At 42.3% G+C, this 23380-nt stretch overlaps 1 protein-coding gene across 6 annotated transcripts in view; it reads left to right on the forward strand.

Moving 5' to 3' along the window:
• LOC119176070 (dual specificity calcium/calmodulin-dependent 3',5'-cyclic nucleotide phosphodiesterase 1A) overlaps positions 1 to 23380 on the forward strand; it is a 637362-nt gene that overhangs the window by 608509 nt on the left and 5473 nt on the right. For 5 of the 6 annotated variants that reach the window (XM_075876718.1, XM_075876721.1, XM_075876720.1 and 2 more), the window contains 5 exons: positions 7783 to 7887; positions 10171 to 10291; positions 11619 to 11700; positions 16989 to 17117; positions 20540 to 20908. In XM_075876718.1, coding sequence (XP_075732833.1) covers positions 7783 to 7887; positions 10171 to 10291; positions 11619 to 11700; positions 16989 to 17117; positions 20540 to 20908 — 806 coding nt within the window. Of the gene's footprint in view, positions 1 to 7782; positions 7888 to 10170; positions 10292 to 11618; positions 11701 to 16988; positions 17118 to 20539; positions 20909 to 21688; positions 21877 to 23380 lie in introns of those variants that run through there. The other variant, XM_075876719.1, reaches the window with a different exon arrangement.

The raw sequence follows: 23380 nt of genomic DNA on the forward strand, positions 1-23380 counted from the left end.
TTACTAGTGTGCTGTCATTAAAAAAATACCGAGAAAATTGGGCTATATAAAATTCAAATCTGCTTCTTTCTCTAAGTGCAATGCCAATATATTGGTACCATTATAAAAAAAACAAATCAGAGCTCAAGTTGCCAAAAAGCTAAAGTTCTACAATGAAAAAAGAAACAGCTTCCTTATGAGATCAGTTTTCTTTCTTAGCTTTAGCTTCATTTCCTTTGAGCTCCATTTTCTCACCTTTCATTTATTGAGCAGTTGCCGTCAGTCATCCCTGTATGATTTAATAGGATATATAAAGATACAGGCATTCCATTTTCTGGTCTTAGATCCTGAACCATTGGTTTAGTGCCGTAAAGCTATTCATATTTGTCTAAACATCATGAAAATTTTTATAATTGGCTTTTTATAAATGTGTCTAGTAAGACAAAGTGTGCAGGACATTAAAAAAAAATGTTTGTGAGCTTATCTAAAAAATAAAAAATAAAGCAACAGCATGGGTTCTAGCAAATATTCTTATTCAAAAATGTTGATAAACTTATGACTAATTTATTAATTCTCGGATGACAATAACAGCCCATCATGTGTTGTAACTTGAAAACTAAAACAGATATCTGAAAACCCATTTCAGATATGATTACAACCCAATAAATTGCCTCTGCATGCAAAATTTCATCCCTTTTATTTCCATAAATAAGAAAAATAGTTTTCATTGCCATGTCCCCTTTTAATGCACATGTTCGCACATGTGTTTATGAGTATATAAACACATACAAACTGCAAAAAGTTTGCCAGGGGGGTGGGGTGTTCAACAATCATTCCCTTCACTACACCACTCACTGAATGGCTTCAATGTTTTATGAGCTTACAGCCAAAACAAACATCTTGACATGTGCATTATGACGCAAGCTTCAGCTATTAAGTCACTAAATAAGGTCTCCAGATGGCAGAGTTTGTGACACTTTGAGATTACTGCAAAATGCGAAAAACCTTTATTATTGCCTCTACAAAACTATGTCGACATGCTTTCAAAAAATATTAGCTACGTTCCGGGTGTAAACTTGCTGAGAAACATATATATATATATATATATATACATATATATATAATATGTGTGTGTGTGCGTGTTTGTGTGTGTGTGTGTACGTGCATGTGTGTGTGTGTGTGCGTGTTCGTGTGTGTGTGCATGCGTGTGTGCGCGTGCGCGTGTGTGTGTGCGTGTGTGTGTGTGTGCGCGTGTGTGTGTGTGTGTGTGTGTGTGTGTGTGTGTGTGTGTGTGTGTGTGTGTGTGTGTGTGTGTGTGTGTGTGTGTGTGTGTGTGTGTGTGTGTGTGTGTGTGTGTGTGTGTGTGTGTGTGTGTGTGTGTGTGTGTGTGTGTGTGTGTGTGTGTGTGTGTGTGTGTGTGTGTGTGTGTGTGTGTGTGTGTGTGTGTGTGTGTGTGTGTGTGTGTGTGTGTGTGTGTGTGTGTGTGTGTGTGTGTGTGTGTGTGTGTGTGTGTGTGTGTGTGTGTGTGTGTGTGTGTGTGTGTGTGTGTGTGTGTGTGTGTGTGTGTGTGTGTGTGTGTGAAGGTGCTCAGATTTGGGTGTGCGTTAAAGAACCCCAGGTGGTCAAAATTTCCGGAGCCTTTCACTACGGTGTCTCTCATAATTCGTTTTTTTCTTGTTGAACACAATATTGTCACGAACAAAACAAGACCTGCAGCCAGGAAATCACTTGAACCAGAGCAACGAAGATGTTCTCTTCTTCTTCGTCCCCAAAAACGCGTATGAGCCACAGTGGCTCGTTCATCAATGGTGGCATTACCCCCTCTCCCAAGAAGCATCGTCTCGATGCTGTACATGAAGGAAAAAAAGAAAAGAAAATTAGATGAAAATTAGCATGCGAGCAAAATGAATGACGTAAGGCGGATAACGTAGTTGGTTGTGGGGACAAAAGTTAAATGAGAAATAAGAAAAATAGGAAAAATGTAAGGAAAAGACGAAACAAAAAGAAAGACGCGAAGTTACCAATAAAGTCAGTCACTCACTGGCGATTCACAGCGCGAAAAGTATGGCTTGAGACGTGAAACGTGAATGACTTCAGTTTGCGGGGTGAAACGGGAACGTCTCGAATTGCCTTGTGGCAGAACCTCGTAAGTGACGTCGCTGAGACGTCGCACAACCTTGTAAGGGCCGAAGTAGCGGCGAAGAAGCTTTTCGGAACGTCCACGCTGTCGGATAGGGGTCCACATCCAGACTTCATCACCTGGCTTAAAAATAACTTCACGGTGGCGAAGATTGTAGCGGCGCGCGTCTGCGGTTTGGTGACGTTGAATACGGTGACGAGCAAGTTGACGGGCCTCTTCTGCGCACTGCGCGAATTTGGCGGCATCCGTGTGGTATATTCCTAAGTTGTCGGGCAGGAGCATGGCGTCGAGCATCGTCGTGACGTCGCGACCGTGGACTAAGCGAAAAGGTGTGAAACCGGTACTTTCTTGAACAGCAGTGTTATAAGCAAAAGTTACGTAGGGAAGTATGGTGTCCCAGTTCTTGTGATCGATGTCCACATACATTGACAGCATGTCTGCAATTGTCTTATTGAGTCGTTCAGTCAGCCCATTTGTTTGCGGGTGGTAAGCCGTTGTTTTACGATGTTCCGTGCCACTTAATCGCAAGACTTCCTGCAGCATCTCTGCGGTGAAAGCTGTCCCACGATCAGTTATGACGACAGCTGGAGCACCGTGACGTAAGACGATGCTGTTAACAAAAAATTTGGCGACATTTGCTGCGGTGGCTTTTGAAAGTGCCTTGGTTTCACAGTAGCGTGTTAAGTAGTCTGTAGCGACGACAATCCACCGGTTTCTAGACGAAGACGTGGGGAATGACCCCAGCAAGTCCATGCCAATCTGATGAAAGGGCGCCTTTGGTGGGCCAATTGGGTGCAGTAGTCCCGCTGGTCGTAAAGGTGGAATCTTACGTCGCTGACAGTCGCGACATGTGCGAACCTAGTGCTTCACAGTCTTCGCGAGACGTGGCCAGTAGTAGGAGCGTTGAATCCGTTGCAGCGTGCGCGTATAGCCGAGGTGTCCGGATGATGGCTCATCGTGACATGCACGTAAAATGTCACCACGAAGCGTAGTTGGCACAACAAGCAGATACATAACTTGTGTAGAATGAAAGTTCTTTTTATAAAGCACTCTATCACGGAAACAAAAGGAAGATAGTGAGCGCGCAAAGCTTCGAGGAAGGTGAGAATTGCGTCCTTCCAGGTAGTCAATGAGCGGGATGAGCTCCGAGTCGTGACGCTGTTGCTCAGCTAAGCTGGTCGCTGATACGGCAGAAAGAAAAGTGTCGTCGTCTTCAAGGTCAGTGTTGGCATTTTCGACCGGTGCACGTGAGAGACAGTCGGCGTCGGTGTGTTTCCGCCCAGATTTGTGGACGATGGTGACATCGAAATCTTGTAGCCGAAGGCTCCATCGTGCTAGACGACCTGAGGGATCTTTGAGATTCGCGAGCCAACAAAGGGAATGGTGGTCGCTAACTACCCTGAATGGGCGGCCATACAAGTATGGGCGGAACTTGGTTATGGCCCAGACAACAGCGAGGCATTCCTTTTCGGTTGCAGAATAGTTTTTCTCCGCTGGGGATAACGTTCTGCTCGCATAAGCGATGACGCGCTCGACGCCATTTTGCCACTGAACTAATACCGCTCCTAGTCCAACGTTGCTGGCGTCAGTGTGTAATTCCGTGTCAGCGCTTTCGTCAAAATGACCAAGTACAGGCGGAGCCTGGAGGAGGTTTCGGAGGGTGTCGAACGCATGGCACTGATCGGGACCCCAAACAAACGAGACACCGTCTTTTGTAAGCTTGTTGAGGGGTTCAGCAATCTTCGAGAAGTTTTTGACAAAGCGCCTGTAATACGCACAGAGCCCCAGAAATCGGCGTAGGTCGCGCTTATTTGTGGGCACGGGAAAGGTGGCAACGGCGCGGGTTTTCTCGGGATCTGGGCGGATGCCAGCATGGCTCACAACGTGACCAAGGAACTTCAGTTCTTCATATCCAAAATGACATTTGTCGGGTTTGAGAGACAACCCCGCTGTTCGAATTGCCTGAAGAACTGCACGAAGGCGTTGGACGTGTTGTTCAAACGTGTCTGCAAAGACCACGACGTCATCTAGGTAAACAAGACATGATTGCCATTTGAGCCCCGTGAGAACCGTATCCATCATTCTTTGAAAAGTAGCTGGCGCTGAGCATAGACCGAAAGGCAACACTTTAAACTCGTACAGACCGTCGGGAGTAATAAACGCCGTCTTTTCGTGGTCGCGCTCGTCCACTGCGATTTGCCAGTAGCCGCTACGCAAATCCATGGAGGAAAAATATTTAGCGTTGCGTATACGGTCCAACGAGTCATCTATCCGGGGTAGAGGATAAACGTCCTTTTTGGTGACCTTGTTCAGTTTACGGTAATCAACGCAAAAACGCAACGTACCATCCTTCTTCTTTACTAGCACAACTGGCGAAGCCCATGGACTGGTCGATGGCTGAATGACGTCGTCCTGAAGCATCTGCTGGACTTGGTCACGTATAGCATCTTGCTCTTTTTGCGACACCCTATAGGCATGTTGTCGGATGGGTCTCTCAGTAGGTTCCGTGATGATACGATGTTGAGCAAGTGGTGTCTGTTTAACCTTTGACGTAGTGGCAAAGCAGTCTTGAAATGAGCCCAGTATACGCAAAAGGCTTTCTCGTTGAGCCGAAGGTAGTCTCTCGTTTACGTCGAGAGTGCTCACGAAGGCCTCGTCAGGGTGCCCATTCGATGAAATTGAAGCTAACGTAGATGGACCATCGGCATCGGCAAGTTCTTCACAATATGCAATGGCAGTGTGTCTCGTTAGGTGGCGATATTCGTCGCTGAAGTTTGTGACCAGCAGGTGAGCATGCCTATTGCTAGGCTGAATGATTCCTCGGGCAACACAGATTTGTTGTGAAATAAGGAGAGACAAATTGGCCTCTGCAATTACCGCGTCAGACAGGTCCTGTCCCAATTCTACTTTGACAAAGAGGCTGCTTCGAGGTGGGAGAGTCAGAGAATCGTCGGTAACACGGAGCGCTGTTTTCCGGAATTGAGTAGTGTCAGTTGCAGCGCAAAAAGGATCCTCGAACGACACAAGTAATTCACGGAGGTCGATAACGGCGCCGTATTCACGAAGGAAGTCCATTCCTAGAATGACTGGCCGGGAGCACACGCGCAATACGAGGAAAGAGCCCGCAAATGTTGACGTACGTATTCGAATGCGTGCCGTGCACATACCAGTAGGCGTCACCAGATGGCCACCTGCCGTGCGCAACTGAGGTCCTTCCCAAGGCGTGGTAACCTTCCTCAGTTCAGATGCCAGTGTTGCGCTCATTACGGAATAGTCGGCACCGGTGTCGACGAGGGCGTTAACAGCATGATTGTCGACGAAGACGGCAATTTCGGCAGAAACAATCTTTTTGCTGTCGGAGAACACTGCAAAACCGGAATCGCCCTCGTCTAGTCGTTGCGTCGAAGGAGGGTCTTTTACAGTTCGCCGGGCCGCGACTTTCGCCGTTCCTAGTTTCCCCTGCGGGGACTTGGTGACCGGTTCCTGAAAGGAGCGGAAGACGATGAGGGCAAACTGGGTGACGTAGACCGGCGAGGCGATGGTGATCTCGACTGGTGGTGCCGAATAGTCGAAGGAGTACGTTGGCCCGTGAGATAGGCTTCAATTTCGCGGGGGCACTCACCGTAGCGCGGGCATCGAGCATCAGGGTGGAAGCCGCGGAGACCTAGTTGCCGGTATTGACAGTTCCGGTATACGTGACCCGCTTCGCCACAGTGATAGCAGAGCGGACGGTTATCCGAGGTGCGCCACATGCTTGCCTTGCTACCACTTTGTCTTGAGATAGACGGCGAATAGGTGGGTGGGCTCGAAAACCTTGAGCCGAGAGGTGGGCTTGAAGCAGTGTCGTGAAATGGCTGCATAGCCTGGTACCTTGGCCGCATAGCAGTATCTGTAGCCGGTGGCGCAGGGGATCGCAATGCCGCTGCGTATGTCAGGACTGGGGCCTCGGGAATCGGCGGTGCGATTGGGGCTAGGGGTGTGACGGCCTGCCGGACTTCTTGTCTGATTACATCCGCGAGGGCTGACACAGGTGGATGGGATCCCACTGCCTGCAGCTGTCGCAATTCGTCCCGAACGATACTTCGAATGAAGTCTGCGAGGGTCTGTCTCTCGCTGTCAGAGCCGATAGCGCATGTGGCGGCCGGGATCTGGCGTTCGTATTGAGACGACCGCTGCTGCAGCGTACGTTCCATCGTAGCTGCCTCACTGATGAACTGGGCGACTGTCGTCGGTGGATTTCGCACGAGCCCAGCGAAAAGCTGTTCTTTTACTCCGCGCATCAAATGGCGCACCTTCTTTTCCTCAGGCATGGCAGGGTCCGCGCGCTTGAAGAGTCGAAGCATGTCCTCGACAAACATGGATACACGTTCGTTCGGCCGTTGGTTTCTGCTGGATATGGCTTGCTCGGCCCTCTCCTTCCTTTCGGTGTTGCGATAGGCGTCACGGAGCTGTCGGCTAAACTCTTGCCATGTTGCAAAGGAGCCCTCGTGGTTCTCGTACCACGTCTTCGCAGAATCCTCCAAGTAGAAATAAACTCGGCGCAGCTTGCGAACATCGTCCCATTCGTTGATACTGGCAACCCGATCAAAGTGGTCTAGCCAGTCATCAACGTCCTCGAAGATGTCTCCATGGAACGGCTTTGGTGTCTGTGGCACGTGAAAAACATGGGCGAGAAGAGAATCATGGCCATCGCTGGTTTGGACCGCCTGGCTTGTCATCGCAGTTGCCATCTTTCTGGGTGTCGATGCCAAGGGACCAAATTCAGGGGGTAATCCACGCAGGCGGCGGCTGATTCTTGCTCTGGGAGATGTAGCTGTCTCCACGATGGCCGACACAGCCGAAGTACACGTACCCAGCACCTCCACCAGTAATGTCACGAACAAAACAAGACCTGCAGCCAGGAAATCACTTGAACCAGAGCAACGAAGATGTTCTCTTCTTCTTCGTCCCCAAAAACGCGTATGAGCCACAGTGGCTCGTTCATCAATGGTGGCAATATTAATGATATCTAAAATACAATAATGTAAGAAAAGTATAGTGGAAGTTATTAGACCTAATTATAATGTAAATGTGAAGAAAGAAAAGAAAAGTGGATGAAAAGATAACCTGCCATGGGCAGAAACCGAATCTGCGACTTTTGAATAACACGTTCGATACTCTACTAACAGAGCTACCATAACGGCCATCCCCACCATTCACTTCATTGGTGTACAGCAGACTCTCAGTAAATGCAAATCTGGTAAACGAAACTACTGCTTAAACGGAAGGAACTATTGCATCTGCAATGCTTTGTTTCGGGCTTGTAGTCTGTCCCTATGTTCATCTCTCAGTAAACGGCACTCCTGTTAAATGGAACACATTTTCCCTGTCCCTTCAGGTTTCGTTTACTGAGAGTCTACTGTATATGTGAATCAAACGTGGGAGTGTCAGTCAGCGCCACCAGCAGCCATGTCGGTGCTCACGCACGCGCGCGCGCGTGTGTGTGTGTGTGTGCGTGTGCGTGTGCGTGTGCGTGTGCGTGTGTGTGTGTGTGTGTGTGTGTGTGTGTGTGTGTGTGTGTGTGTGTGTGTGTCATCAGCACTGCTGTCATCAGTAACCTACCCATTACTCAGTGCATGACAATATTACTAATAACAGAATGCTGTGCTTATCATCGTTTTCAGAGAATTCCGTCTATTGGTTATTGAAATGGTCCTAGCAACAGACATGACCTCTCACTTCCAGCAAGTGAAGACCATGAAGACAGCCCTGAGTCACCATGATTTCAGGTATGGAGCAAAAGACTTGTGGGCTAGTATCTGCAGGAGATGCCTTGTTGCATTTTTGTAGCCCAATAATTGGTGTGTAAGACCACCACTTATATTAGACACAAACTAGCATTTGAGGCAATACACATAAATTGCAACATGTCTGGAATAATCAACTCAGTATTGCTGCTCCTTTTAATTTAACTAAGTACATGTATGTAGCAGCGGTATTATATGATCAGACTTATCAACAACCGTGCATGTAGCAGCCAGCTCTAATTACCAAGAGCAGTTCCAGTTTTCAATTGATTTGCTGCAGAAGGAACTGTACATGTTGCACTTGTAATGAATGCAATTATGTGTATTTTTGAATTTAGATGGTATGTATTGTCTGACAAAAACAGTTGCTATGCAATAATGGCCTTGCAAATGACTGAAATTCATTTTGTAAAGACTAGTTCACATGCCTTCTTATAAGTAATAAGGAATAGCCAACAATATGAGTAATCAGGTTAGGCATGAAGATTCTTTTGTTGGCATATTGAAGTGCTCAACTGTAGTCAAGGATACAAACTTGCACATGTTTCATCCATGTCCCCTCAATATTTTAACTCATTAAGTATTAGCGACTCTAGCTGCAGCACTTTACTGAATCCATAGGCATTACTGTTTGTTTATACTTGGAGTGTGCGATTCCTGACTATACAACATAACAAAGCGTGCTTTACAAAAGTACAGTAAATTAACAAATATTTGTTGTTTTGTTTCTCATTTTTACTTTTCTAAAGGCAAGGAGAACTTCATCAATTTTTGGAGACACTTAACTGAGCTTTGTAACCATCTATGATTGATGAAAGCTGTCATGCATGTGCATCTGTTTTCTCTTCCCTTCTGCCCTTTGATTTTCTCTTTCTGCCTGCCTATCTATCTGCCGATGAAGGATACATACCGAATTACATATAGGTGCAGCTCTATTGACTTTCCCAACTTTTTGTTGCTTTTCTCTTTCTCTCTTTTGAGCTATTACAGATGAAAATCAAAATGCACATTTCGCAATTAATAAAAGCTATAATGCATTTGTGTATTTCCTACTTTACATGCCATGCTTAAGTTCATGAATACAATTGGAATAAGTATATCAACAATAGCACAGCTTTTAATGGGTCCCTCAAAACTTTTTGTTAACATCGTCAGACAGTAGAGAGTTTTCGAATAGGGACACCAAAAGTCTTGGGCCCCAAAGCCTTTTGCGTGTGTCCACTTTGGGCCATACAGGAGCTAAGAGTTTTCTAATAGGGTTGGCGGTGCTTTGGACACTACTCCTATTCTACCTATTCGAGTATACTGATGTCTTGCCTTAGGGCCATCGCTTTAATCGGTGCCGTCATGTTTGCTTAAGGCAAAGCTTTTGGAGCAGGTTTTGTAGCTCCAGCTGATTTCGAAAAAAAGCATCTCCTGTGCAAATCCCAAACCCTGTTAAGGTCTCACATATGTGCATTGGCCTCGATAGTATTTTTGGGGGGCTCCAAAACAGTTAAAGCCCCTATTCAAAAACTTCCATATGTTGCTATTTGGTAGTTGAGGCTCCTGTAAACATTTAAGCCAGACATAGTGGAGCACATGGCATGGAATCTACAATTAATGGGCTTCTAGAGGGCAATGAAATTAAATGATAGGGGGCTTCTTGATTTTTATCATTCTCTGTTATCATTCTCTCAGTCTAGCTTTCACTGTACTCTCTCGTATGATGGGAGAAAGCAGTGAAAGCATGTGAAGAATTCCTGTAACTCCACTCATACATGACAGATTTAAACATTTTTTGCTGCAGTGCATTTGTGAGGAAATAAACTTAGACGGTGAGCTCATTTGATGATTATTATAAACGTGTTGCAAGGTTCCTTTCAGGTATGCACCATGATGGTTGCACCAAAAATGCACTGTTTGTTTTTTAACAAAATGCTATTTGGGTAAATTTAATTGTGAAAGTAACTGAAACACTAATGTATTTCGTTCAACACTTTGTGAATAATTATCTCAAAACTGGTTTCAGCCTGAAAATTCGTTCCAAGTTTATATGCCTTGCAGACTTCACAGCTACAATTCTAAAATTGTCATGGTATATGTCATAAAGTAATTTGTTGAAAATAATAATTTTCCTAATAATATAATTGCAAATTATTTCAGCTGATCAACTAAATAGCTAACTGTGTATACCACACTTTCTAGCACTCAGATCATAAATATACCTAGTCATATTTGCCTAGTATGGTTACAAACATTAACAGGAACTTTCTTTTACTACAGCCTTGACAAGGCCAAAGCGCTCAGCTTAATCCTTCACTGTTGTGACATCAGTCACCCAAGCAAAGAATGGAGGCTGCATCATAGGTGGACATATCTTCTTATGGAAGAATTCTTTCAACAGGTAAGCTACAGTTTCTGTGGTGCTGGCTTTCATAATTATTTCTTTGAATACATTGCCCTGCTACTTCAATGAATTTTGAGTTCACAACTGCTCAGATATATGCTAGCTGCTTACAAGCACAAAAGCAGGCAGTGCAGCTATTTTTGGAAAATGAATCTAAGAGTTTGCAAGATCTCTCTTTCCAGGCTCTCCCTCAGCAATAATGTCTAAGATGAACGAAGGCTGCCGTACTCGTTGTACCGTTGCTATATACTATGTGTACTTTGGATGCTAAATTCAAAGATATCATCACTTTGCAGCTTGCATACATGCTCATATGATTGCTTTCCTGCCCATTCATGCAAATTACACAATTCCAACTTATTACAGTTGTGTAACATTCGATCTGTATAATCCATAACGATTACAAAAAGGGCAGTTATTAAGCACAAAATCCCTAGAGCACATTATAAAATATTAATTTTCAACAGCCGTTTGCCTTCGCCACAAAAAAAATCCACAAGGACTACTGATGCAGGTGAGCAACACTGCCCTGGTAAACTGATGCATAACAGTCCATAACAAGTTTTTTGCTTCTCACTCACTTCGGGTCACACTTTTGGCCTCTAAATTGCCTGAACAAAATTGTGTTTATATATTATCACAGCACTCCCGTCTTGCTAATACACACATTTGACATTCCAGATGAGTGCTTTGGTAGAATTTGAGTTGTTTTGATGAGAATAAAATAACGAATAACTTTCACCTTGCTCTCAGATGCAATTTAGTTGCTCTCACAAATTATTTGCAATTTTTAGTTAACGTATAATTAAGCCTTTCTACAGTTACGGCATATGCTAAATTTATCCAACTTCCAGCCAATGGAACTGAAGGTTATAACATAAGGAAGAAACTTGAGAATTGCAGGACCATGTACTGCATGATGAAGAGAAACGAGAAAAAAGAAGATGCAGTAAATATGAACAAGCAAGAGTAGGTAATATTGCGTTTCTAGGAGCAGCTGGTGTTTAGGAGGTCATGTAATATCTGCAGCAGTTAATTACTGGTCTGCTTGGATAAAAATAATGGGCAGCTAGGGTAAGGGAAGCTACAGTCAACATAAGCGCAGGATTTTGTAACACGACAGGATTAATAAATTCGTAGTCATAAGATATACTGTCCACCATTGCAAGAAGAAGGCATGAGGGCATCATACTGACAAACTCGCACTCTGCAGCAGGTGTGGAGTGCGCAGGTAATAATTTAACCAAGTCATCATAATGTCTGCATTATATGATCTTGTCATTCTTTCTGGTGCCTTTCACACCTTTTTTCTTTCTTATTCTAGGGTGACAAAGAACATGAACTTGGACTTCCATACTCGCCACTGTGTGACAGAAACACAACACTAATTGCGGAGTCCCAGATAGGTATCTAGCTTTCTAAATGATTATATTGAATCATATTTTCCTTATTTTAGGAGTGAAAAAACCAGCACTGCATGATGAGGTTTCACAAAAAAGCAACAACACAGTCCTTGCTGCACTGGCTTTTCCACTTTTAAAGCATGCAGCACCAAATATTCCAATGTCACTTTCTACAATGAGCCCTTGTCTTGCACGCTGTGTCATTTTTTCTAATTTTATAGCCAGCTGTTGATTAAAACAGGGTTTCTCAAACTTTCTGATCTCAGGGAAACCTCACCGACCTTTCAATGTGGCTACTTTACTCCTAGATCTCCTCGCTTTTTCCCAACCTGCTTATACAGAAACTCATTGTGAATGTCGGTTAAGCATGCCACAATACCAAAGGATGTGCTCATCCCGTTTATTTTGGTAATACTCGTGCTAAGTCGAGCAAACATCCTACAATCATTAATTTACTCGGCGTCTGAAACATTCTTGCATGCATAGGCATATATATATATATATATATATATATATATATATATATATATATATATATATATATATATATATATATATATATATATATATATATATATATATATATATATATATATATATATATATATACACTGAGAGTAATAATTGAATGGGTCAGTTAGTCTTCATGAAGGTATGGGATATGGCACAACGGGAGCGTTGTCAACAAGGATAAATATATTTATTTTCCAACAGTTTTGGGAGGGGTTCTTCCTTAGTCAGGGGGTGAGTTATATTTATTTATTTATTTATTTAGTATACCTCAAAGGCCCCAGTCGGGGTATTACATGAGGGATGGGCCTAATTAGCAACATATTAACGATTCAATCACGGTCTTGAATACATGTGGGTCGGAGTGGTGCATGGCGAAGGCAGGCAAGCTGTTCCAGTCCCGGGCGGTTGCAACAAAAAAGGAGCGAAGGTGGGCAGTAGTTTGTGCTGGCGGTGGGTAAACGGCTTGGGGATGGTTTGTACGGCTAGATAATCGATGAGCAGGCAAGATGGCTGGAACGTTGAAAGGAGGGTGATAAAATTTGTGAAAAAGACAGAGCCGAGATATATGACGACGTGATTCTAGGTTGTTGAGGTGGCCACGAGTTTTAAGTTCGGAAACGCTGGAATGATAAGAGTACACAGAGTAGATGAACCGGGCTGCGCGATTTTGTACAGATTCGAGAAAGTTAGATAGATTAGATTGATGAGGGTCCCAAACCGAGCATGCGTACTCCAATTTAGGGTGAACAAATGTGGTGTAAGCTAACAACTTCACTGATGAGGGAGCAAGTTTTAAATTCCTACGAAGTAAACCCAGCGCACGATTAGCGGAGGATGCTATGTTGTTAACGTGAGTGGACCGGGTGAGGTTGCTTGAGAATGTTACACCGAGATATTTATAGGATTCTGCTGTTAAGATTGTAGAGTCCGAAATGGTGTAAGTCGCTTGCTGATAATATTGCCTACGGTGAAATGATATTAGCGATGTCTTATTTACGTTTAAAGACATTAGCCAGTCGTTGCAACAGGATTCAATAAGGTTAAGGTCGTTTTGAAGTATAGCAATATCGGTAGGGTTTTTTATTGGACGGTACACCACGCAGTCATCTGCAAACAGGCGAATATTTGATGAAATGTTAGCTGGGAGGTCATTTATATAAATTAAGAAAAGTAGGGGTCCGAGTACTGTGCCCTGTGGGACGCCAGAGATTACGGGAAGATGGTTAGATGAATGGTTGTTAGCGTACACAAATTGTTGCCGATTAGTCAGAAAACTACGAATCCAGTTGAACGTCGATGTATTAATGTTTAAGCAAGAAAGCTTGAGGAGTAGCCGTTGATGCGGAACTTTGTCAAATGCTTTTTCAAAGTCTAAAAAGAGGGCATCGGTGGGTATATTTAGGTCAACGCTAGAACTGATGTCATTGTAGAATGAAGCAAGTTGTGTGTCGCAGGATAATCCTGAGCGAAACCCATGTTGACTATGATGAAAGAAGTTGTGGCGGTTTAAGAACTTGACGGTGTTAGAGTAGATCACATGTTCCATTAGTTTAGAGCAAATGCTAGTGAGCGAGATGGGACGATAGCTGCTAGGCTGGGATAGAGGGCCCTTTTTAGGGACTGGAACAATCTTACCCACCTTCCAGTCTTCCGGCACCACTCCTGAAGACAGTGATTGTTGAAAAATATGGCATAATATCACACTGACAATGGGTTGTGTGTTTTTTAACATTTTAGCGTTGATGCCATCGGCGCCACAAGAAGATGTAAGCTTTAATGAGTCGATTAATTTAGCAATGCCCTGTTGAGAAAACGTGATGTCCGGCATCATGTCGTAATCACGAGGATGGAATGAAGGTAAGTTGCCGTTAGGTTCGATAGTGAACATGGAAGAGAAAAAATGATTAAGTTGTTCGGCGGCTTCATCGTCGGGGATCGGAAGGTTATGATTATCAAACAGTGCCAGTGGTTGGGAATTTTGAGGGTTGATAACGCTCCAAAATTTCTTCGGGTTATTGGTCAGCATGGCCGGCAAAGTCTGTGAGTAAAAAGAACGTTTTTCTTTCATAGCATGCGTGCTGAATGCTTTTTCCGCAGCGTAGTAGTTGTTCCATGCAGAAATGTTATTAGATCGTTTTGCTGATCTAAAAAGTCTTTTATTTTTATTATTGAGTCGTTTTAGTATGGCTGTGAACTATGGGGACGTCTTTTTTTCGGTGAAGGTAATGGTGGGCATGTATTTTATGAACAGGTCATGGATTTTATTTTTGAAGAGCAACCAATTAGTCTCGACAGAGCGCTGCGAAAAATCGGCTAGCAGGCAAGTAGCGAATTCTGCAAATTCATTGTTTAGGGCGGAATAGTTTCCTTTGTTATACAATGTTATCGTTTTTGTTATTTTAGACGAGCGTGTTAGTTGGCAGAGATTGGTACCATGAATCACTGAACGGTCACTTAAGCCAGGCAAGAAGGTCACCTTGGAAACCTTGTCAGGCTCGGAAGTGAGGATAAGATCTAGAGTGTTGGAGGAGGTAGAATTTTGATGTGTGGGTTCAGTGACGAGTTGCGTTAGTCCAAATGTTAGGCATGAGTTGACGAAATCGCTTTCAGGACCGTGTTTGGCGGCTGTGCTTGCCAGATTATTCTACGAAATTGCTGGAAAATTAAAATCACCGAAGAGAAGTATCAGATAATGACGGAAAGTTTTAGTTACAGAGTGAATAGCCACGTGGAAATTCGGTACAAAAAGGGGGTCAAGACCGGGAGGGCGGTAACAAACTCCAATTATCGTGGGGGGATAAGAAGCATTGCAGAGAATGAATGTGATTTCTAAGCATGAGGACACACGAATTTCTGTACATTGAAGGCTTTTATGACTGCCTATCAGCACTCCACCTCCACGTTTGTTAGTGCGGTCACGTCGAAAAATGCTGAAGTCCGGGAAATATTGTAGCAGCTCTGAGTCTGCTATTGAAGGGTTAAGCCAAGTGTCGGTTATTACAAACAAATCTGACTCTGAAGAGCTAATTAGATTTTGTAAGCCATCAACTTTCGGAATAATGCTTCTAATGTTAGTATAAAGAAAGGAGAATGATTTCCTGGTTGGAATAGTACGGCTGGGGCCTATGTGTTTAACGGGCGCAGAACGACTTTGTTAGTCTTATGATCGTAAATGAAAGTTTTGTTGCCAATGATAAGCTTATCATGACAGAGTTTGTAAGGTTCCTGCTGTGCCCTTCCAAACTCACCGAGAAGTTTTCTGGCTTTAAGTGTGTTAGGTGGATAGTCCTCCGATATGCGATAGTTCGAACCTTTTAGCTTGAGCCCACTCGACAGTACGTTCTCCCTAACCTTAAAGTGTAAAGTGTGCAAATTTAATGATGACTGGTCGGTTTTTGTTAGTATTATATTTACCTAAGCGATGAGCCCTTTCTATATCCATTGCGTCAAGACTGATTTCTAATTCTTTGCTACAAAATTGGAGCACAGAGGCTTCCGATTCGGCCCAAGTTTCACGCTCGTGATCTTTCAAACCAAAAACAAGGTTCGATCGACGTGCTCGGTCTTCAAAGTCATCCAGTTTGGTCATGATTGCAGTGACATCTTGTGCATTTTGGTCTGAAAGCTTACTGATATTGTCCAGTTGCGTTTTTATGCCCAATACTGATTCACAGTCTTTTTCTATTTTAGTTAGTCTATTGTTCATCTCCCTGATCAAATCATCTTTTGAGACAGTTTCTGCTGGATTGCCTTAAATACTTGTAGCATGGAAGCTTGACCAGATTGGATGTTTTTAAGTGCTGTCATTACGTCACTCGACTGTAGCGATTCGCTAGAGTCGAGTACGTTAGAGCGAGTGGTAGGACCAGGGTTTAATTCAATGTCGCTTGACAAAGCTAGTAATTGCTTAATGACATGCGCGCAATCAAGCACGACATTGAAACAACACTGTGGGCTTGGCAACACCAGGAGGGCCGCGTAACGAGTACAACGTGCATACAGAGAGTATCGATTATTTACCTGCAGGACAAAAAGGCGCTGCAGGTAAGAAGCCGTGGCCATAGCTGTGGTGTTGCCAAGCCCATTGAAGGCTGCGTTGGGCGAGTTCGAGTTTATGTAGTCCGGGGGCAAGGAGGATGTTATCCGAAGATTAGCAATTCCTGTAATCACTTGGTCCAGTAGCGGCGGTCGATGCATTGGTACGCACTTCCCGTGCGGGGGCGCAGATGGCGATTGTGGCAGTCATAGTTGCACAGGCCGAAGGGGTGGGTCCAAATAGCGGTCAACGTTCAGCCATTCCGGGGACCATGACGCCTCCGGGAAGACACCAAAGGCACCAAAGCGCGCGCCGTCAGACCGCGGGCTGCAGAGCGACACGAAAGCCTGCAGGACAAAAAGGCGTTGCAGGTAAGAAGAGGCCGTGGCCATAGCTGTGGTGTATAGTTAACTCATCCCCTGACAAAGGGAGGACCCCTCCCGAAACTGTTGGGAAATAAATATATTTATCCTTGTTGACAACGTTCCCGTTGTGCCATATCCCATATATATATATACATATATTCACAAACTTATTCACAAACCCTGACGAAGACCGGTCAAAACTGTGAAAATAAAACTAAGACAACCGCTAAGTTGTGTCTCTTCTCTTCTCAAGTACGTTTGGTCTATTCGAAAAATTTTTTCATATATATATATATATATATATATATATATATATATATTTGAGCAGTGCTTTATACAGTTGTATCTTAGAACACTCTTACTTCTTTCTATTTCAGGCTTTATTGACTTCATTCTCAATCCAACCATGGATGTGTGTGGAGACCTTTTGGAAAAAATACTCCAGGTTGCACAAAGAACTACTGAAGACAGCATTTCAGAAGAAGGTAGCGAGAACAAAGGAACAGGTGAAAATATTTTCAGTCTGCCTTTTTATTTGTTTTATAATAAATGCCAGAAATCACAGGACAAACAATGCTTGCTTTAAAATGTGTTCATTAACAGCTTAATAGCACACTAGTTTTGCAGAAGTGCATCTTGAAAGGTGAGTTGGTACATGATGCCCCGCCGCAGTGGTCTAGTGGCTAACGTACTCGGCTGCTGACTCATAGGTCGCGGGATCGAATCCCGGCTGCAGCGGCTGCATTTCTGATGGAGGCGGAAATGCCGTAGACCTGTATCCTCAGATTTGGGTGCACGTTAAAGAACCCCAGGTGGTCAAAATTTCCGGAGCCCTTCACTATGGCGTCTCTCATAATCATAGCGTGGTTTTGGGACGTTAAACCCCACATATCAAGTTGGTATGTGATACTAATAGGGTGCAATAAACTTGCATGCAGTTGTTTGACAGCGCTTGTGTTGTGTGGTCGTTCTTTCTTTGTCTTGTTTTTTGCTGTTTCCCCCCTCAAAAGACCCTTTTCAAAATTGTAAAGTTTGCTTTCCTACTATGCAGCTTGAACAACTAATAGTGGCTAGTCACTGCGAATAGCCTGTTCAAGCATGGTTTACTTACGCAATGATGTGAAAAATGTACAGCCAACTCTCTTGATATAAACACTCATGGCATGCTCAACACGTTCAACTAGGACTGCGCCTTCACTTGATGCAAGGCACGTGCCGCCTACTTGGGGAAATATGCAGTGCAGAAAAGCACTCTTGTGAATTATGAAATGGGTCCATACTCGTTCTCTTTTTGTTAGTCATGCTGTCATGATGTCAGGCTGAACAAGCCATAAATATAAGGTTCCAGGTTGCTTGATTCTGAAGCTGCCATTAAATATGTGAACCTTTTCAATTAACTTTCAATTTACAGCCATCTCTTAAATGTTCACAGGACTTGCTATCACAGCCTGGGGTCTACATAATGACATTTTTTACTGTCATATCTCTGTCATATTTCTTATAAATAGACACCCAAAGATGGAATTAGCTTTCCAACAAAATGATGCAAGGCATGTTAAAATATCACTCTGATTAGCTTAAAGCCATTTTGGGTGATAATAATCGAATATTAATTTGTCGACAATTAATGGACAGATCAAAGTAACTTAATTTTCTATTCAGAATGTTAGTGGACTGGGCTCTCGTCTAGGTGTCGGTTACAAAGTCTTGCCTACTAAAAGCTTCCTAGGCCTGCTGGATTGACCAAAGCTGATCGATCGATGATTAATGAGTAAATAATTAATATGTAATTTGTTTTGTGTGGGCTGCACGAAAGAGTACGAGGTATAAAGTATAGCTACAGTATGCTCTGCAGATATTTGTACTAATGCTGCACTGCAGAATTTTTTACAATTGCTAAAGATAAATATTTTAAAAAGAAAATATTAGTATTGCAGCAATGTCCCTCTTTCTTCAGTGCTAGAAAGTGGTCAGATGTTTATGTGATTTTCGAAATTCTTTGATGTTCAGCATTGTTATTCATACAAAATAAAAACAAGTGCATAGCGTATTCTGTAAAAGAAAGCTCTTGGAAGTTTGGTACCGAAAAGAATCTATTTGTGCAGTGCCTACAAACATTACAGTACATACAGTGCTTTGTATGTTCATATACATTCATGTACATTCATCTGAAAGAAATTTGCGATTTTCAAAGCGAGACAAAGAGCATGATTTTGTGGTGCTGAACTCATAACAACATAACAAAGCTACAACTGATATTCATAAGCTTTGTTATGTATCAACCATTCAGCTACAGTAGATTGCATCAAGAGACTCAGTCATTGTGATAGTATTTTTAAAAAATGATTATCTAAGTAGTCGCAACCTGTGGCAAAAGGTATTCTTGCTCCAATTTCCTGGAAAAGCCTTTCTAGCACTGAAACACAAAATTAAGTGATGTAACATACATATGATTCAATACATAGATTGTGGACAAATGCCATATTGTATAAGGCATACACTTATGAATTTTCACTGGGTGCTGCCCTCAAGGCAGATAACCCTATAGCTACTCATGCCCATAAAGAAGCTCAGACACCGTACAATAACTATGAAACCATTCGTGGGTAAATTATCAGAACCTGACAATGCCGCTAAAATGTCCTAATTGTTCTAAAAATCTAATTTGGTCGTTTTAAAGACTAACGCCAATTTTACGTTAGACCAGGGCACTGACCACATTTTAAACACTGTTCATCAACATAGGCAAGTTTAGCTTTTACCCGTGAACTTCCGTTGAATGGATCCATCCCGTTTTTATATTTCAGATTACGTCATACAAGAGATCTAGTCTGCTAGTAGTACAACCAATGCACACAAAAGGATTTATTGCCTTATAAAATGGCCCACTCCAAGTTAGTAAAACTAAGTATTGTGGAACAATGCCTGGAGTCAGCTCTGGGGAAGTGAAGGCCAGCTTTGAAATGAAATTAGAGAGGCTACAAGCATCCGGCTGCCCGTGCACAGTTCTTGGTGCAATCTCCTTAAAAAATTTGAAGAAGACGAGAGGCATAAAGTTGCAAAGCACCAGTGATGCATGATTGAGGCAGGCACCTGAAGTGGTACCATACATTCACAGGTTGTCCCACAACCTTAAGGAGGCTGCCAACAAACATGTTGTATCAGTCGTGCTCTCCGCCACTTGAAAGTTGGGTGGCCTTGTTGCATGAATATGCCAAGAAAAAGAAAAGTATAGATGCTAAAAGAAACATGTCAGCCCATACGTAATGTGTGCAATCACTGTCGCGTATGCCATACCACTATCATTTGGGAAGACCTACCCAGGTCAAACTGGGAGATTTATTAATGACCGTGTGAGGAAACATGAGTTGTCCTTTAAAAATAAAGGTAATACGCAATTACTGCTTCAATGCACAGCTTGCAAATGTGCACCGCAGCTACACGAGATTAAGATCTTGGGGTAGAAGTGTTGATACCTTGGGATAAGAGTTGCTGGAAGCGTATCATATTAAGAACAAGGGCACGGATTGTATTTGTGAGATTTATATATATTTGTTCATTAGAGAATGCAGCTTTCTTTATTTGATGCTTGATTAGCGACGTGAAAGTGGCATGCATGTGCTTAGGTGGTCTAGTTTCTGTGGTTGTTTTCCAAAATAAAGTGGACTGATGTTTAGTGCTCACTTGGTGCATTGTGTTCTTCTTCTCTCCCCGGTATTTCTTTCCTTTTAAATTTGGCGCTAAAAAAATGTTGCGTGTAATTGCCCAACAGGAAGTTTTAATAATGGTTGCTTTATTTAAACTGTACTGTTCTACAGAAATATTCCTCTTTGAAACCCCTAGTGGAGAACAATTACTTCATTGTTTGCCAGCAGCTTACAACACTTGTACACATCAACAATTGCAACTACATCTTTTTATCATGCAGAGGCACTGAGTGAAGATGATGCCAAGGCCCAGGATGACAAAACCAAAGATGACTCTAAGCAGCAAAATTACAATAAAGGGGAGGATGCCAAACCACACGAAGAAGGGAAGAAACAGAATGAGGAAAAAATGCAGCAACGCTCACTCTCCATGGTACGGCCAATACGCACTACAAGCACCACAAGCATCACAAGTCTCTCAAGTCTAACAGCAACCAGCACTGATGAGGGCATAAAATGTGGTAAAATGGGAAGCGCACCTTCTTCACCGAGGTCACCGAAAGGACAAGTCGCCCCCAAAGAGCTCAAGAGGCCTTGGCTCAAATACCTGGAAGAGAATCGCAGCATGTGGCAAGAAAGGGCAGCACAAGGTAACTTTATGTGTGCACTTCTCACAACATGCAGACACACATGCACAGATACACCAAGCAGGATGTCTTTCTGCAACCAAAAATCAGCATAAATAACCTGATAACCATATTTCCTCACTTGTTAAAACTGAGAAAACAAGTTTAATGCTGGAGTGAGAAATATGTTCTCAGAAGCCCTCTAAAATAGTGCTTTATTAGGAACACCTTTTATTTCATTTGTTTCTATTGTTATATACAGAATAAAAGCAGAAGCTAAAAATCCTAAGGCCTGATGATGGCATCTGCTTCTAGATCAATTCAATACACAGGGCCTCATGCAGCACATAAATCACACAGGTGCTCATATCAAATTGAGTGTCACGATGCAAAGCTTAATTTTACATTAAAAAGATTTATACGAATGTCTGACAAGTATAGTCAGACACATAAAGTACTTTATGTATCAAAGTATAACTTTAAATAAAGCAAACATGAGGAAAAATTTATTGTGTGCTTCATTTGAATTCAATCTTGTCAGGTATCACATTTAAGTTATTTAATTACAACATTAAAATGATTTGCTCAACTGTGCAGAATTTTCTCAATGTAATCATGTAGATAGTTTACTAATAAAGATGTCTAATAACGGGCTTGCTTTTTTTTTCATCACTCCTACTTTTAAGTGTCGTTTACGCCTGCAACTAGCATCAATCACATGACCAACTTAGTTGCAAAGCAAATGGTCACAAATGGTCACAAATGACTGCTTTGGTCATAAAACGCCACCTCTAAATCAATCAGATGTGCAGGAACGGGACGTCAGCTTATCTTACAAGCAATGGCAATGTGAGCTGTATGCGAGCAGGCATGATTGCTGCATGGCAAAGGGCATAAGTCACATGCAGGTATGAACATCAGTCGCCTTGAGTCACTTTTTGGTCGCAGTCAGAAATGGTCACACGACCAGTGTTAATAACAGCTGTGAATAAGCCTTGAGTGTTTATGTACAGATTTATTGGAAGTTAGAATGTGGATAAAAGCTTATAACCTGGACATACTGTAATCTGCTGTGTTTCTCGTGCTACATACAGCCACTTGTAATAACCAACTTGGTTTTCCTTTAATGTGAGATACTTCAAAAAATTTTACTTGGTTCTAAAATCTTGAATGTGTCCATAATATACCTCAAATTCATACAAGACTTTTTTTGTTATGTTACAAGTCTATGAAAGTTTGTATGCAATGTAGTGTCCTGATCAGATATGTGTACAACAGGTTAAACTAGGAGAGAAAAGTGCTTAGCATAATGAAATTCTCTACCATGGTGCAAAAAAGTAATGCAATCCACTAGCAGGAAACAATTATGCTCAGTTCTATCTAAATGTTGTCAATGTGCTAAATCTTGCAACCAGACCGCACCAAATGTCCAACTTTTTCACCACTCTCGCATCATACATTGAAATAAAGTGCTACTAGTTGAACTGAAATGTCTTTGTTTATATTCTAGGAGCGAATATCATAAATTTTGCTCTGGTGAAATTTTTTTGTAGCTTGATTTTATTACGCTGCAATCAGCAGAAAAGTTGCATCAAATAATTCTTAAATTTCAATTGAAGCTCTGCTGTGTTAGTATTTCGCTGCATGTAACATATTTAAGAAGACCTAGAAATCTTGTTCAGGTATATTAATATAAGTTATAATGCAGCTAGAAGTATTTATTATTGAATTTTTTCATATTAACTATAAGAAACAGTATTTTATGTCATAAAAGTTCGAGTACGACACCTCGTATATCATACTGTTCCAGCAAACAGAGAATCAAATGTTTTTCTTCTATCTACAAATGCCACCGCATATTTATTTTATTTTATTATACAAGCTGCTTTAGAAAGTTCATTATCTGTGTTTAGCATTTTAACCATATCACATCTCACAGGTCATATTACAAACACTGGCTGATTATTGGACATTAAACATTGGATTATCACCTTCTTGGTAAATTGGGTATATTGTGGCTATTTCTGAATGATCTGGAAAGATACCACTTTCAAACATTCTGTTTAAGATGAAAACTGTGTTCTGTGCAATCACCCTATTCTTCATGAAAGTAATATCTAAAACCCATGTGTGAAAGTTTTCGCAGTATGATTGCTAGAACAAAACCTGTAGGTTGAGAAATGCAAGCCAAACTACAAATGCCAAAAGCAGTAGTACCAGCTGAACTGCCAGTATTTTAGAAAAGCTTGTTGCTGGAAGAGTCAGTGTGTATTCACCCAAAGGGAATAAATGCGCTACACATGTATATAAGCCTGACACACACACAGGCACAGACTTACAACTAACCTTATTTCACACAGTACATCTATAAGTACGTTTCATAGAAACGATCACCACGCATGTGCTTTTCAGTAAGGTATCATCACAAAAATCGTAACAACCATAAGACGTCACTTTAACAATGCTCATAGATAAATCTCATCTTTGTGTTATGCA

Source organism: Rhipicephalus microplus, chromosome X, assembly GCF_043290135.1.
Source record: "Rhipicephalus microplus isolate Deutch F79 chromosome X, USDA_Rmic, whole genome shotgun sequence".
Taxonomy (NCBI): Eukaryota; Metazoa; Arthropoda; class Arachnida; order Ixodida; family Ixodidae; genus Rhipicephalus; species Rhipicephalus microplus.